The 16,751-nt window shown below is 47.2% G+C and overlaps 1 protein-coding gene across 3 annotated transcripts in view; it reads right to left on the reverse strand.

Annotated features, from left to right (window-relative positions):
* gldc (glycine dehydrogenase (decarboxylating)) overlaps positions 1-16,751 on the reverse strand; it is a 169,618-nt gene that overhangs the window by 94,394 nt on the left and 58,473 nt on the right. For all 3 annotated transcript variants that reach the window (XM_038804258.1, XM_038804260.1, XM_038804259.1), the window contains 3 exons: positions 8,510-8,674; positions 6,512-6,589; positions 2,314-2,461 (listed from right to left, as the gene is read on the reverse strand). In XM_038804258.1, the coding sequence (XP_038660186.1) occupies positions 2,314-2,461; positions 6,512-6,589; positions 8,510-8,674 (391 nt within the window). The remainder of the gene's footprint in view (positions 1-2,313; positions 2,462-6,511; positions 6,590-8,509; positions 8,675-16,751) is intronic.

Consider the following 16,751-nt stretch of genomic DNA (forward strand, 5'->3'; position numbering starts at 1 on the left):
GGTGGAGGAAAGTGGGGCTGGTCAAGGTGAGGGATTAGTATTTGGAGGAAGGGTTCTCCAGTCTGGAGGAGCTAAGTTGAGAGGGTACAGTTGCTGAGGGGGAGTGAGTTCAGGTAGCTGCAGGTTAGGGACTTTGCGCGAGAGGTCTGGAGGGTGTTCCTAGGTTGCCGGGATACATACTGCTGAAGCAACTGCTGCTTCTGGATGTGAAAGGGGAGGGAAGAATTGGGGGACATATACAAGTGGGAGTAAAGATCAAAGAGACATGGGAAGCAGAGTTGGGAGGAGAGATCAATTGGGGAGCATGGAGTGAGGCACTGCGTAGGGTAAACGAGACCTCCTCATGTGCAAGGATGAGCCTGTTACAGTTTAGGGTGGTACAGAGGGTGCATATGACTCGGGTGAGAATGAGTGGGTTCTTTCAGGGGGTAGCAGATGAGTATGAGAGGGGTGGGCGGGGGTCAGAGAATCACGCTGGTTTTTTTTCAGGAGGGTTGTTTAGGGCTTTATTGACAGTTACGTTATTTTTTTGAGGTTGCAAAAAATCGGGCAGCTTCTGGGCGGGAGCGATCGCCACCGGGGGTGGCGGCTTGGTTGGGTGACCTGTACGACTTCCTGCAGTTGGAGAAGATAAAATATGAGTTATAGGGCTCTGCAGAGGGGTTTGAGAAAAGTTCGGGAATGTTTGTGACCGTGTTTGAGGAGCTATTTGTTGCAGGGAAGGGGGGAAGGTGAAAAAGGGGGAAAACCTTATACAGACTGTATAGTTGATTACTGGGAAGTATGATTCCCGGGGTGTTTATGTGTTTTAACCTGTTTTGATACATGTTGGTAATAAAATACATTTAAAAAGGGGGGGGGGGGGGGGGGGGGGGGGGTTGGGCAATGCCAGTTTAGTCAGCACTTAGCACAAGACGCCATCTTGGTGAAGGAGTTGGGACACGTGCAAGGTATGTGGAATGGAGGATTGATACAGGAGGGTTGTTAAGGGTTTCATTGACAGTTAAGTTCTTTGCTCGTTGGGCAGCACGGTGGCCTAGTGGTTAGCACAACCGCCTCACGGCGCTGAGGTCCCAGGTTCGATCCCGGCTCTGGTTCACTGCCCGTGTGGAGTTTGCACATTCTCCCCGTGTCTGCGTGGGTTTCGCCCCCACAACCCAAAAATGTGCAGAGTAGGTGGATTGGCCACGCTAAATTGACCCTTAATTGGAAAAAATAATTGGCAAATCTAAAAAATTTTTTTAAAGTTCTTTGCTCGTCCTGATTAGACATGCCGCACAGCATTTGGTGGCCGGCACTTCAAATGAAGGGTCTTTCTTAAAAGCGACCAATCGACCAGATCGTCGAGGATTTCTTGAAGCTATGACCAGCTTTCACTGTGCACTTGCACCTGGAGGCTTGAACAGGATTTTTGAGACCCTGTGGGAGATTTTCTGTGACAAAAGACTTCACCAACGAACAATCAACATTTATTCTTCAAATTTTCTGAAAATTACACAAAGAGGGTGAATATTGCGCTACTAAACTTCATAGGAGTCACGAGGAAATGGTCATGGGCATCTTGCTTGGGAATCCTTTGATCTGGGTAAGGAATGGAAGAAGGATGATAAGTCCAGACAAGACAGCATCAGCCGCTGTCGGGGAGAGGAAGAGGAGAGAGAGTAGGTGGGGAGCTGGTATCCTTCCCTCTCAGGTGCAGGACATCCCTCCTCCTCCAGTCTTTCTCCAACAGGACGTCCCGTACTGCACGCATGAGTCTGTGCACGTTCCCGCGCTCTCCCTTAGTCACCCTGAAACATTCCAGTGTGTGCCAGCCAGCACACTCCACACCTTCAGTGGCAGTGGGTGAGTGCAGGCTACAAAAAGCCCCACAAAAATTGCATTAATCAGCACTTGGAACACTAAGCCCACAGGTTTTAGCACCTCCCTGGCATGTTTAAATCACGGTATTCATCGATTAGCCACAAAACTGCGGCTAAAAACAGACGTATCTTTTAAAAAAAATAAATTTAGAGTACCCAATTCTCTTTTTTTCCCCTATTAATGGGCAATTTAGCTTGGCCAATCCACATACTCTGCACATCTTTTTGGGTTGTGGGCGTGAGACCCACGCAGACACGAGGAGAATGTGCAAACTCCACACGGACAGTGACTCGGGGCCGGGATCGACCCCGGGTCCTCAGCGCGGTGAGGCAGCAGTGCTAACCACTGCGCCCTCGTGCCGCCGACAGGCATATCTTAGTAGTACACTATATCCATTCAGCGCCTGTTTTCATCCTTTCCCCAAAATAACTTCCAACTTCTTTCACTCACTCCATTTTGATGTGCTAGGTCAACAAGTTCAGCATAATCTTCAACTCTTCCATCACTATCTGGATACTGGAACAGTACACCACTGATATCTTTTCTGCTGAAATCCATCTCATGGGGTAACTTCAACTCTGTTGCAACTCCTATGTAACTGGAAGAATAGATTCATTGTAAAAAAAAGAAAATCAAATAAAAATCATTAAACGGTCATATTATAAAGATGGCTTTGCTGGTCTCTCGCGTGTTGACAAATTTCATAATTAACTCTTTCGGAACCATCCGCAACAACTTTTTAAATATAGTGTACCCAATTATATTGTTTTTCCAATTAAGGGGCAATTCAGCTTGGCCAATCCACCTAACCAGCACACTTTGGGTTGTGGGGGTGAAACCCATGCAGACACGGGGAGAAGGTGCAAACTCCACATGGGACAGTGACCCAGGGCCGGGATTCGAACCCGAGTCCTCAGCGCCGCAGTCCCAGTGCTAACCACTGTGCCACCGTGTTGCCCCCCCCCCCCCAACTTGCATTTATAACACATCGTCACACAGAAGTATGTTCTACAGGGTTTCACAGACTTTGGACACCAACACACGAATAGGAGGTTTGGAGTTCGAAAGCCATCAGAGACACATTTTAAGGGTGAAGGGGAACAGAGCAATGAAAAGTAGGCAACAAATCCAGAGGCCAGGATAGCAACTGAAGAAGACATTTTTGAAAGAGGGAAGGAACAAGAAATAAACTGGTCAGAAGATATGGATAGGGGCACAAGGCTGCAGGTGATTCCTCAGAGAAGATGGAGCCAGGGCAAAAAGGCATTTGAAGACAATGGAGCTTGGCAATCTGGTGGAGACTGAGCTTTCAGAATTTTATGTGGGGGAGGGCACAAGCCACAACAATCTGGATTCGCTGGTTCCATTGGATCATAGAATGCTTATCGCACAGGAGGCCTATTGACCCATTGTGGCTGACTCTCAGCTAGTCCCCCACCCTCACCCTTTCACTTTAGCCCCGCAAACGTCTTCTCTTCTGATGCTTACCTAATTTCCTCTGCAAAGCCAGAACTGAATCTGCCTCCACCACACTCTCAAGGCAGCGCATTTCAGAACATCACCACCCGCTGTGCAAAAACTGTCACGTTTGTTTTTTTTTGTCGATCTTTTCCTTTCAGTGTCTTCTGATCCTTCTCTCAATGGGAACAGTTTCTCACTATCTCCTGATTTTGAACACACATCTCTTTCAATTTTCTTCTCAAACTTCCCTTCTCAAAGGAAAACAACCCCAGCGCCTCCTATCTATTCACGGAACTGAAGTCCCTCATCCCTGGAGCCATATTTTGTCAACCTCTCTCGCACCCTTTCAAAAGCCTTCACATCTTTCCTAAAGGCTGGTGCCCAGAATTGAACACGGCACTGCAGTTGAAGCAAAAGCAGTGTTGTATAAAGGTTCATCATAACTTCCTTGTTTCTGTGCTCTCTCCCTCTATCTGTCGATCTTAAGATTCCACGTGTCTTTCTCACTACTTTCTCATTGCACGGCACAACATCGAGGGCCGAAGGGCCTGTTCTGTGCTGTACTGTTCTATGTTCTATCTTCAACCATTTGTGTACTTATACCCGAGGTCTCTCCTGTCCAAGTGAATGTTAGATTTGTTCCAAATTTTCACTGGGTGCGATCTAACTTTTAAAAAAAAGTCAGTTCTGGGCAGTATTAGCAGGGTCTGGTTAGATCTCGCACGGCGTAACGGTCGGCAGGAACCCGGCCAGTAGATCGCGTCCTAAACACTTTCGGATCAAACTGACTGGCCTGTAGTTTCCGGGTTTACCCAACTGAGCAGGTAAGACAGTAGAATGGGGAATGCACAAAGGGTCCCTACAAAGGAAAGACTCAACTTCAATAAGTCGATTGTAATTAGGGAGATAGCCTATACGTTGCAGGGTGATGCGGAGCAGATAACAGCCAGAGGTTTACAGAGAGTAGCATCAGAAGAGGTGCGGAAAGACCCATTGAGGATATCAGAAAGGTCAAGGATGGCGGGGAAAGGGATGGCCAGAAAAAGCGGGAGATTGGAGAATTTAAGTCATGTTTGGCAGGGGAGACAGAAATTGATTCTATAAACATGAACTGGGATCCGGTAGATATATTCTCCAGCCCTTTGACAGGCCTTGAAACCTAAACGGCAAGCTGGCTCTAAATCTCTAACTTCAAGCAAAAGTCCCGCCTACAATTCTCAAGCAGTTCCTGGCTATAATTATTCGGTTGGCCTTCACCCTGACCTACAGGAATGGTTTGGATACCCACCCAGGTCCACTGTCCCGCCCACCCTATCCCCACAACTCACTAACATAAGCTGCACATCCCTGGACACTAAGGGGCAATTTACCGTGGCCAATCCACCTAATCTGCACATCTTTGGGCAGTGGGAAGAAACCGGAGCACCCGGAGGAAAACCACACAGGCACAGGGAGAAAGTGCAAACTCCACACAGTCACCCAATAAATTGAACCCTGGCGCTGTGAGGCAGCATTGCTAACCACTGTGGAGTACTCATAACTGCAGCCTGATGGCAACTGTCTGAGTTTGCATGGCTGAGCTTGCACGAATTCTGTCTGCACTTCCATTGCAGCATTTAGATAATGGATGACTATTACTTGTGCTGCAATGGAAACTCAGATCTTGACCATCAGAAACTGCATCATTGTTGAGGCCACAAGAGCTGGAAGGGATGAACACCAAACTCTGCATAGTGTACGCCTGTGTGTGTATGTGCATGTGTGTGTACGTAGTGTGCATGTGCACACAAGTACGCAAGCATGAGTAGTGTGTGTATGAGCATGCATGTGCATATGAGTGTGTGTATGCATGTGTACATATGTGTGTGCAAGTGCATGTGCACATGCGCGGGCATGTGTGCGTGTCATGTGTATGCGGGTGAGTGTATATGTGTGTATGCATTGCTGGATCATGTACATGTGAAGCGAACTAAAGAACAACGACACTGCCTGGCAAACTATTTTCTAGTGTAAACCTATTTTAACTCACCGTCACCTTTTCAAAGGCGATTAGGGATGGGCAACAAAGGCTGTGGCTTTGCCTGCCTTGTCCATATCCCCCATCTGTCCCAGATCCAGTCCTGGCCCTGCTCTCGGCAGTGAGGTGACACCAGGAAGGTGGACCAGTGCAGGAAGCCGCTCTGCAGGCTGCACATTGGAGCAGCAGCTATTTGTGGTGTAGGCTCTGCATCTCCCAATCACAGAAAGCCAATCAGATAGACGGTGGGTTAAAGAGCTGGCAGCTAGCACAGGCCAGGTGGGGGTTGGTATTCCACGATCCAAACGTTGGAATTCTGCCAAACGGTGGAAATTCTTCATCCCGGCATACATCAGGTAGTATTTAATGGAGGTGATGCGGGTCTCTCCAATTGACTAGAGAGCTGGCGAGAGTCCAATATCACCTACTTTCGGGAAGGCCAATCAGGCACTCAACTGGGCAACGTCGGACCTTTCCTGGGATCAAGGAGCCTGGAGGCTAGCTAAAGTCCCACCTACCGAGAGCTGCCTCCCATTCAGAAGCCAACAACATTTCACCGAAAGGCAGCACCACCAGGGAGGTAGTGGCTGCAGCCAGTACTACACCCACCCGAAGCCCAGGATCGCTGATGGACCCAGCCAGGGGTGGCCACATTGGAAGGTATTAAACCCCCCCCCCACTCTCCGCTCCCCCCCACAACCCAATCATCTCCTGTTTCTTCCCAATGCCCCCACCCCCACTCCAAATCTCCACTGTATAAACTCTCCCTTCTCCTTCCTGATGGATCATCCTCAGCTGTCACCATGACTTTTCACAAGATTAATCTTCAATAGGGTAAGTGCTCAGGCTACAAGTGGATGAACTAAGGCATAGACTGCATTGGGCAAATTAGTGGTTCATTACAATGGTGCCTTTCACAATGGGCGCTGGCAGCGGAAGCTGCTGTTACGTGTTGTGCCCTTGCTGCTGCCAAATGTAAAATTACAGTGCACTATTTGTCTTTGAAAGTGATGTTTGTATAAAAAAAGATAACTCACTTTGCGTAATTCACTGGGTTTTAAATCAACGTCACTCTACATTTGTAATATTTCTCTTAATAACGAGGTCTGAACTCTTCTGGAGGGAAAGGATAACTCGTCCAAATTACACAGAATAAAAATATTGACATACTTTGCTCTTGTCTGCACAACAGCTATTGTCTGAGGGTGGCAACGAGCGTCCACAAAGAACTTTCTTCGCTTGTTGTGTCTAATAGGAAGAGAAGATAATATTTATGTGAATTGATAAATTGCAACTTTTGATCTGATAATACTTGGGTTTGAGTGGGAGTCAACACATTGCAGGCCACAACTGGGAACATGCAGTAAAATAAAGACTTTTGACTTCTGAAGAAGGTAATTTTACAAGAGTAGGGAGGTTATGCTTCAGTTGTACCGGGTACTAGCGAGATCAAGGCCAGGATTCTCCATTACAGATTCTAAGTGTTCCTGCCAGTGAAGAATCGGGATTGTGTCCCTCTGGTACCCGGGGTCAGATTCCCATGGCTTGACTATGCAAAAATATGCACAGTGCTGAATACACTGGTTTCCCTGCAGTTGCTGGGGTCGAGCCGCCATTTTAATGGGCACCCCAATCCCAGCGTCCCCTGGGACAGGCCCCCTTCCCCCACACAACGCAAATGTTGACTGTTCCACCCGCACTCCCCACCGACTAGAGGAGCACCCCAAGCCCTCATCAAGGATGGGCATCTGGCCTCCCACAGGAATAACAGGTCAGCCCCCACTACACCATACATACGAGGCTGACCACTTCAACAATGCTGTGCTTTCTGCATGATGTGGAGATGCCGGGGCTGGACTGGGGTGGGCACCGTAAGACGTCTTACAACACCAGGTTAAAGTCCAACAGGTTTATTCCTCAGGTGACCTGACGAAGGAGCTGCGCTCCGAAAGCTAGTGATTCCAAGTAAACTTGTTGGATTTTAACCAGGAGTTGTAAGACTTCTAACTATGTTTTCTGCAGTTAGAAAAGAGGAAGTGAAACCAATTAACTGCTTTGAAGTGGTCAGCAGCTGTCAATCATAATGATTGTTCATAAACATTGGGTTAGAATGAACAAAAGTACTTCAGATGCATTCAAACAAGCAGGGAAAGATAAACAAACCTCCTGACAGCTGAGTTTAAATCAATGTTCTTCAAAGTCAGGGGCACGACCCGCGGGTGGGTGTCGGGAGGGTTGCGGAGCCGTCCTTCGCGGCGCTCCCGATCGCGCAAATCCCCGCGCAGCAGCAATAATAACGCCGGCTGCAAGTGGCCTTTAAAATGGCCGCGAACATGAAAAAAAATTTGGCCGCATCGCACGAACATTGGCGCGCATGCGCATGCACGCCGATGATCAGTGCTGCCGCTATTTTTTTTAAACGCTCGCAGCTTTTTGTTTTACAAGATCGGAGGGGTTTTATTCATTTATTTTATTCATTTAATTTTTATTTTTTTCATTTATTTTATTTATTTTTTTACAAGTTATGGGGTGGTTTATTTGATAAGATTTTACAGGGAAAAAATGCAGAACTTTGGTCAGATGGAGACTCCATACTTTCCGACGCCGGAAGGCTTCACCTTCATCCAGCAGGTACCATTGGAGGAGCGTGTACGAGGGTCAAAGGGACCCGAAACCATTTCCTCCATTTTTATCAGCAGCAAACAAGGTAAGAGAAAATGGTGGGTCGTTCAGGTCAGCCGGCATGGGTTGTGAAGGTCGGCTGGCGTGGGTCGCCAAGGTCGACCGGGTTGGGTCCCGGAGGTTGGCCGGTTGGTAAAAATGGGTCCCCGGGAAAAAGGTTTGTAGAACACTGGTTTAAACCATTAAGTTGTGAATCAAAGGCAAGTTAAAGGTACTGCACTGTGAAATTGAAGGAATGGTAAGCATTGCAAAGTATCTCAGTGGATTGCAAACCTTTACAAGTGTTATGGGTTTACTAGACTAATACCTGGAATGGGTGGGCTGTGTTATGAGGGATGGCTGGACAGGCTAGGCTAGGCTTGCATCCACGTGAGTTTGGAAGAGTAAGAGGCGATTTAATCAAAACCTTTAAGTTGCTGAGAGGCCGTGACAGGATGGACATGGAGGGGATGTTTCTTCTTGAGGGGGAAACTAAAACAATCTCACCTGTGACATAATTGCATTGCTTCTGCAGCAGCTGTTCCCTCATCCAATAAAGAGGCGTTGGCCACATCCATGCCAGTGAGGTCACACACCATTGTCTGGTAGTTCAATAAGCTTTCCAATCTACCTTGGGAAACTTCAGGCTGATACGGGGTGTACTGGGTAACCCTGAAACAGAAATGTAGAAAACCCTCATTTTGGTTTTGAGATTTAAATCTTCATAGTATTTACTGTAAATGCACATTGGATTGGATTCTCCGCTGCCCGCCGCCAGTAGTGGGGACCCCAATGCGGCGAAGAATCGGATGTCTGGGAAAAATCAGGATCGCAATGCTCTGGTGCATTCCAAGCATGCCCCTTCACGCTTGAGTAATTTTGAAGTGCTGAGCTGGGAATTGACAGCACGTAACTCTTTGACGTGGTTGATGTTTGTACACATTGTGGTTTCAGCCTTAGAGTTACTCATCCACGAAGAAGATGAATGAAGCTTGTTTGTAGAAGCTGTCAATTACAGTGCACTGCCAGAAATGAATGAATAGTTTGCAGCCAATGTGAAAAAGGGGCGCACCAATCTCAAACTTAAATTTGAGGCCCTCCCCCACCCCCCCTTCTGAAAGTAGATTGGGAGCACAATCATGCATGGCAAAGTACTGTAGTGGTTTGCTTTCGCCTTCTGCAGTATGGGTGACCAGAAAAATGTCCTACTTCTTTTTCCTTTAGGAATACAACATGACTTGGAGAATAAACAGAGACAACACAGAGCTGCATCAGCAAGAGGGGGCAAAGGCTAGTGGTATTGCTGCTGGACTAGTAAGCCCGAGATCCTCTGGGTACCCAGGTTTGAATTCTGCCAAGGCAGATGCTGAAATTTGAATTCAATAAAAATGGTCTAATGAGGGCCATGAAACGATTTACGTAACGACACATCTGGTTCACTAATGTCATCTAAGGAAGGAAATCTGTGTTCCTTACCTGGTCTGGCCTACAAGTGACTCCAGGTCCACAGCAATATGGTCAACTCAGAATGACCTAGCAAGCCACTCAGTTCAAGTGCTACATGGGGTAGGCAATAAATTAATATAGAGAAGAGGAGAGCTCTTAGATGGAGGCCAAGGGCCGGTGCAGACTCGATGGGCCGAATGGCCTCCTTCTGCACTGTAAATTCTAAGATTATGCTGATCATCTGGACACGCATTTGACACAGTTTGGAAGTGCTTTCCCCACAGTTTAAGCGTGGTGCAGTAATTCAGTAGATGGGAGAAGCATCACTGTATGGTGACAGGGATGCAGTACAAAAGGTGTTGGTGTCTTGTAATGCCCAGGGTGATAATAACCTTGTATGCTTCATTGTATTCGGGACCACGAATACTTTATAACAAACAGAGCAGCATAAATAAACAGTGGGCCAAGCAAGTGCAGATTGCATTGCAAGAGAAAAGTTTTCATTGTCCTAAGACATTTGCTTCTCATATGCTTTTATTTTCTCACACTGGACGGGAACTGTGTGAAAATGCAACTTAATTATTTTTGCCAATACAGTAAATTGCGTTCAACTGAATAATATATATTCTGCGAGGCTGAATTTGATGATCTAATGTTTGCATTGATCTATAAGCGCTGCAATATAAACTAAAATAACACAAAGGGAGAAGTGCAGTGGAAAGTATATCTCCCAAGTTCCATTTTTTCTTCCCAAGCAGCCAATTTATGCAGATTTATTCCAACAGCATAATTTCTCCATACATTCTTTTCCAAACTTTGCTATCCACTTTCACTTCACACTGATGTCATTTAAGACGGTTACTAAGGAACCTTGCAGGATTGTTGCATTGAGAATCTCCCTCGTGTTCACGTAGTTTTCCATCCTCCCCGACTATTTCTTTTCTTAGCTCAGCACATAGAGACAAAGTGATTTAAGATTGTTTGTATCTGTCCCCGATGCAACGTTGTGCTGTTTTCTTTTTAAAACATATTACAAATCCGTGCAAACAGGGCAAAGAAACAACTGAATAGCAAGTTCAATCATCTGGTGCTGGGTTAATCTGGATGAACAGGTAGGCAAAAATACTCGCCTACAAACTTGCGTGTACATTTACACCCCTTGCTACCTGCACGCAATGACTTCCCAATTTGAATTTTTTAAAAAACACCCACATGATTACCCAGGCCTCCAACACCGACTGTTCCTATATCAGACTTCAGGGTGTAATTTTCAAGTTCAGAGTGGAAGAATCTACAGTAAACAGACGCATTCCTATTACGTGCAAGGTTATGTAAAATAGATCTCCCTACGCTGGTCTGCATACAATGGGAGATTGTTCTGTAAGGAGGTCACCGTGGACTTGTCAAAGCACTTTCTTGCACAACAGGCCAACCCAAAAATACTCAACTCAATTGGAGGAATTTTCTTCAAACTGAGTAGCTCTCTCTGCCTTCTGCTGTGGCAATGGAATGCCTTAATTTGGCATTGTAGATTGGTTAGCGTAACAGGCTAGGACCTGGGACAAGGACGGGTTTGTAACAAGTTTGAACCTGGAGATTGCCTGGAAACGACTGAGAGATATCACAACCCTGGACCAGACTCCAACAGTGGCTAGGGTATTGGACAGAAACGCTAATATTTAATTTTAATTTTTGTAAGACTGTGAGGAAAGGATACCTCGCTCCAGGAGCGATTTCACGCAGAACAGGGATGTAGTATATTAAAACGAATGTCATTACTGACACAGTATTAAAATATCTTCAAAATCAACAGCACAACCATCTCAGATCCCAATCCACTTTTAAATACGGTTAGCACTCAGGGATACTTGTTGTATAGAGATGTCTTGAATACTCCACTTTGAGACAGAGATCTTTTAAAACTGAATCCTCTTAATATAAATAAAAGTCCATTGGCCCAACTTTTACAATGCTTTAATTACATCTCTGGCTCCCAAAAAGCCTTGCTGTCTTTCAAACCAGGATTTTTAAAAACTTGACTGTAGCAGTCACAGCCAAACCAAGACTTTTAACTCTTACTGCACTGAATACATATAACATCTGAAATTCCTACATTCATCACAGGAGAATTATCAATTTAAATTCTGCAGAGGAGGGCTAGTGGTCCCTGGAACACATCTGCTAGACGGTTCCACACACAAGAGGAGGTGGTGTGTGAAGCTTCACCCTTGATGGAACTTCTGGTTTACAACAAAAATGCAGCAACTTCATGTTAAGGGGCTATCCAATGAAGAAAGATTGGACCTTTGGGCCTGTATCCACTCGAGTTGAGAAGAATGAGAGGTGATCTTATTGAAACATGAGATCCCGAGATGAGTTGGCATGGTGGATGCCGAAAGGGGATTTACCCTTGAAGGAGAGAGAGTTGGATTAGTTTTTTTTTAAAAAGGGGTGTCCTATTTAAGTTAGAAGTGATGATAATTTATTTCTCTCAGAGGATCATGAATCTCTGGATCTCTCTTCCCCAGAGTAGACGATGCATGGTCATTGACTATATTTGATGCGGAGGTAGACGGATTCGTGACTAACAAAGGTTATCGGGGATAGGAGAAATGTGGAGCTGGGGCCTCAATCACATCAGCCATACTAAACGGTGGTGCAGGCTTGAAGGGCCAAATGGCCTACTCTTGCTCCTAATTTGTACCTTCGTACATTTCTAACTGTTATGTTCCAAACCTAAAATTAAAATCTGGCGTGAAGAAAAAGGACTCAAGTCTGGCCAAAATGTTAGTGTAGGGGTAAATGTCCAGTCAAATCTCCTTGGCGATCATTGTCAGAGAGATATACAGCTTATAGAGAGAGTCTTATATAAGACATGTTACCAGGAAAATGGAAGGCATGAAGGGAATAGCTGATGAGGAGCGTTTAAGAATTCTTGGATTAAATCTTTAGAGAAAAGATAAAAGTTGAAGTTTATAAATTGATACATGGCCTTACTACCTCCAAGCCTGAACACTTCTTTACCCGCAGTTACAACATTTAGTGAGGTCATCAGCGAAAACTACAGAAATGTGGTTCACGTCTTGGGCTTCGTTAAAAAAACCTTCATGTAAAATTGTTGATACTTGGAATGCTGTGCCTAATTTTGCTGTGAATGCTGAAAATGTAGTGGCTTTTAGAGGACTTTTTATAAACATAGTGTGATTTCTATGTTATATTCTGATGTTATATTTTTCTCTGTTATAGTCTGATGTTACAGTCGATGTTTCTTGTTTTTAATTCTGTGCCTATGTGCTTCACACTGTATGGCAATAAAGATAACTAAACAAAATAGACTCTGTCACAATGTAGACCAAGCGTCTATTGGCGAGATGGCCTTGGATTTTTAAGGAGTTCAGAAGCGTACAAGTGGATTTTCTCCTGCTAAAATGGCCAATAATATTCCATCACTGTGTGCATACACATTTTTCCATGATGTGGAGGTGACGGCGTTGGACTGGGGCGAGCACAGTAAGTAGTCTTACAACACCAGGTTAAAGTCCAACATGTTTGTTTCAAACACTAGCTTTCGGAGCACTGCTCCTTCCTCAGGTGAACGCCTCTTCATTCACCTGAGGAAGGAGCAGTGCTCCGAAAGCTAGTGTTTGAAACAAACATGTTGGACTTTAACCTGGTGTTGTAAGACTTCTTTTTTAAAAAATAATTTTTATTAAGATTTTCACTAAATATAAACAAAACAATATTAACCAAACAACCATAGTAAAAACCAAAGAACAAAAACCAACCCCCCCCCCCCCAGCAACTACAAAAACAAACAAAAGAAAACAACAAAAAGGAGAGATAACACCCGCCACATCCAACAAGCCCCTGTACCCAATTCTTCCTCCCACCGAACCAAAACCACCCCCCCACCGGGTTGCTGCCGGCCTATTTCCCTACTGTTCCGCCAGGAAGTCCAGGAAAGGCACCGCCTAAAGGAACCTTGCACCGACCCTCTCAGGGCAAATTTCACCATCTCCAACTTAATGAACTCCACCATGTCATTGATCCAGGCCTCCACGCTTGGGGGCCTCGCATCCTTCCACTGAAGCAAAATCCTACGCCGGGCTACTAGGGACGCAAAGGCCAGAACACCGTCCTCTTTCGCCTCCTGCACTCCCGGCTCTGCTGCTACCCTAAATATCGCGAGTCCCCAGCCTGGCTCAACCCTGGATCCTACCACCCTCGACACCGTGCTTGCTACCCCCTTCCAAAAGTCCTCCAACGCTGGGCATGCCCAGAACATATGGGCATGGTTTGCTGGACTCCCCGAGCACCTAGTACACCTATCCTCGCCCCCAAAGAACCTGCTCATCCTCGTCCCGGTCATATGAGCCCTATGCAGCACTTTGCACTGTATGAGGCTAAGCCTCGCACAGGAAGAGGAGGAATTCACTCTCTCCAGGGCATCCGCCCACTTCCCCTCCTCAATCTCCTCACCCAGCTCCTCTTCCCATTTACCCTTCAGCTCCTCCCCCGAGGCCTCATCCACCTCCTGCATAACATGGTACACGTCCAAAATCTTCCCTCCTCCAACCCACACCCCCGAGAGTACCCTGTCCCGAACCCCCCACGGGGGCAACACAGGGAACCCCACCGCTTGCCGCCTGGCAAACGCCCTAACCTGCATGTACCTAAACATGTTCCCCGGGGGGCGCCCAAACTTCCCCTCCAACTCACCCAGGCTCGCAAACCTCCCATCTACAAACAGGTCCCTCAACCTCCTAATACATGCCCTGTGCCAGCTGAGAAACCCCCCCATCGACGCTCCCTGGCACAAACCGGTGATTTCCCCGTATCGGGGACTCCATCGAGCCCCCCACCTCCCCCCATGTCGTCTCGATTGCCCCCAAATTTTCAGGGTAGCCACCACCACCGGACTCGTAGTATACCTCGTTGGAGGGAGCGGCAACGGTGTCATTACCAGCGCCTCCAGACTCGTATTCACACAGGACGCCATCTCCATCCTCTTCCATGCTGCCCCCTCCCCACCATTACCCACTTATGCACCATTGCTGCGTTGGCAGCCCAGTAATACCCACACAGGTTGGGCAGCGCCAGCCCCCCCTCTCCCTGCCCCGCTCCAAAAACACCCTTCTCACCCTCGGGGTCCCGTGTGCCCATACAAACCCCATGATGCTCCTGTTGACCCTCCTAAAAAAGGATGGGGAGGCACTGGAACAGGAACAAAAACCTCGGGAGCATGTCATCTTGACGGACTGCACCCTATCCGCCAGCGACAGTGTTAGCTTATCCCACCTTTTAAACTCCTCCTCCATTTGCTCCACCAGCCTCGTGAGGTTAAGCTTGTGCAGGGCCCCCCAGCTCCTAGCCACCTGGACTCCCAGGTACCTAAAGCTCCTCCCTGCCTGCTTCAGTGGGAGCCTACCAATCCCCTCCTCCTGATCCCCCGGGTGCACAACGAACAGCTCGCTCTTACCCAGGTTGAGCTTGTACCCAGAAAAGACCCCAAATTTGCTGAGAATCCTCATCACCTCTGGCATTCCCCCCACCGGGTCCGCCACATACAGCAACAGGTCGTCCACATAAAGCGACACTTGATGCTCCCCACCCAACGGCCAAACCCCTCCCCAAACCCAAACCTTTCCAACACATCCCACAGATACCCCCACTCTATGAAAGGCCTTCTCCGCGTCTAATGCCACCACTATCTCCGCCTCCCCTTCCACAGCCGGCATCATAATGACATTCAGAAGCCTTCGTATGTTGGTATTCAACTGCCTTCCCTTTACAAACCCCGTCTGGTCCTCGTGAATGACCCCCGGCACACAATCCTCTATCCTAGTAGCTAAGATCTTCGCTAACAGCTTGGCGTCTACATTTAGCAGCGAGATCGGCCTATATGACCCACGCTGCAGGGGGTCCTTGTCCCGCTTAAGGATCAAGGAAATCAACGCCCGTGTTGTAAGACTTCTTACTGTACACATTTTTCAACAGTAAAGTTGTCAACACCATTAGGTAGAGAGAAATATCTGAAGGATTGCCGAGTTTTCCAATGATCTTCACCATTTGGTTGCTCTAGTATTCAGCAGACGTGATCCATTACCAATACCAAGAGATATCAAGCCTTGAAATTGAAATCATTTTGTAATTTTATCCAGTGGAACAGTTAGGCTCATCATTGTGGACACAAGCATGGTCCAACTGTATTTGTGCCTCCTGATTTGGATCTGGAATCTCATTCTAAACTCCGCAGTCCTGTTCTGTTTCTCCCCAAATTCTGCCATTTGTCCCAACTCTAGCTCCGTCCTGAATCTGCTTGGCAGATTGCGCGGGACGTTTTCCTCTGCTTAAAGGAATTTCGCAACCGTGAATCATTGTGGCCGCTGCTCATTGTTGCGGTGGTCAGATAGTCACCCTATAAAGGCAAATGTCACTTTATTAACTCCTCTGTAAAATGTGATCAAATGAATGTCACCTTGACTTCCGGTGACGGGAATGTGCTGAACGGACGCACGATAGGTGGCGTCTCCTGGAAACTCAAAATTAGGCACTTTTAACCCAAAATAGCCCGCTAAACCCGTGGGGAAAAAAAACATCCTTCTCCAATACCATCACAAAGAAACAGGGCAGAGGCAGGAAACGCCAGGAGAGAAAGACTGAGGCGATGGCGAACGCGCGGGACATGGTCCCGGTCACGCTCGCAAGGGATGGACTGCCGGAGTAGATGCCGGACTATCTCCAGATAAAGGAATAGAGGGAATGCCTAACACAGGGAAACCAAGAGCTCAAGGACGCCAGCAAACTTGAAATGACGGCGACGGTGAAAGTGGCAGTAGCGGAGGCGCTGGTCATTCTGCAAACAGTGCTGGAAAAGACAGAACGGTGTCTAAAGGCGCAGGAGGTGATGGTCAGAGAGATGGAGAGGGCCACGCCCGTCCAGAGTGATGGGAATGCCTCACTGGAGATGGAGATCGCAAGGATGGTGGCGACGTACGGGACACTAAGGGGGAAGGTCAGGGACCAAGAAAACTGATCGCACCGCCAAACCCTCTGCATGACAGGCTGACCAGAGGGCACCAAGGGCAGAAACCCGATGGAACACGTGGCCCAGATGCGGGGCAAACTGGTTGGAAGGGAAAGCTTCCCCAAACCCCTAGAAGTGGAGAGACCACAGGTCACTCTGGCCAAAGCCCAAGACTGGGGATCAACCGCGGACCATCACTGCGAAAGTGCACCGGTACCAAGTCTGAGATAAGATCCTGAACTGAGCAAGACACACATGGCACCTTTATAAGAACAA

This window comes from Scyliorhinus canicula, chromosome 8 (assembly GCF_902713615.1).
Source record: "Scyliorhinus canicula chromosome 8, sScyCan1.1, whole genome shotgun sequence".
Classification (NCBI taxonomy): domain Eukaryota; kingdom Metazoa; phylum Chordata; class Chondrichthyes; order Carcharhiniformes; family Scyliorhinidae; genus Scyliorhinus; species Scyliorhinus canicula.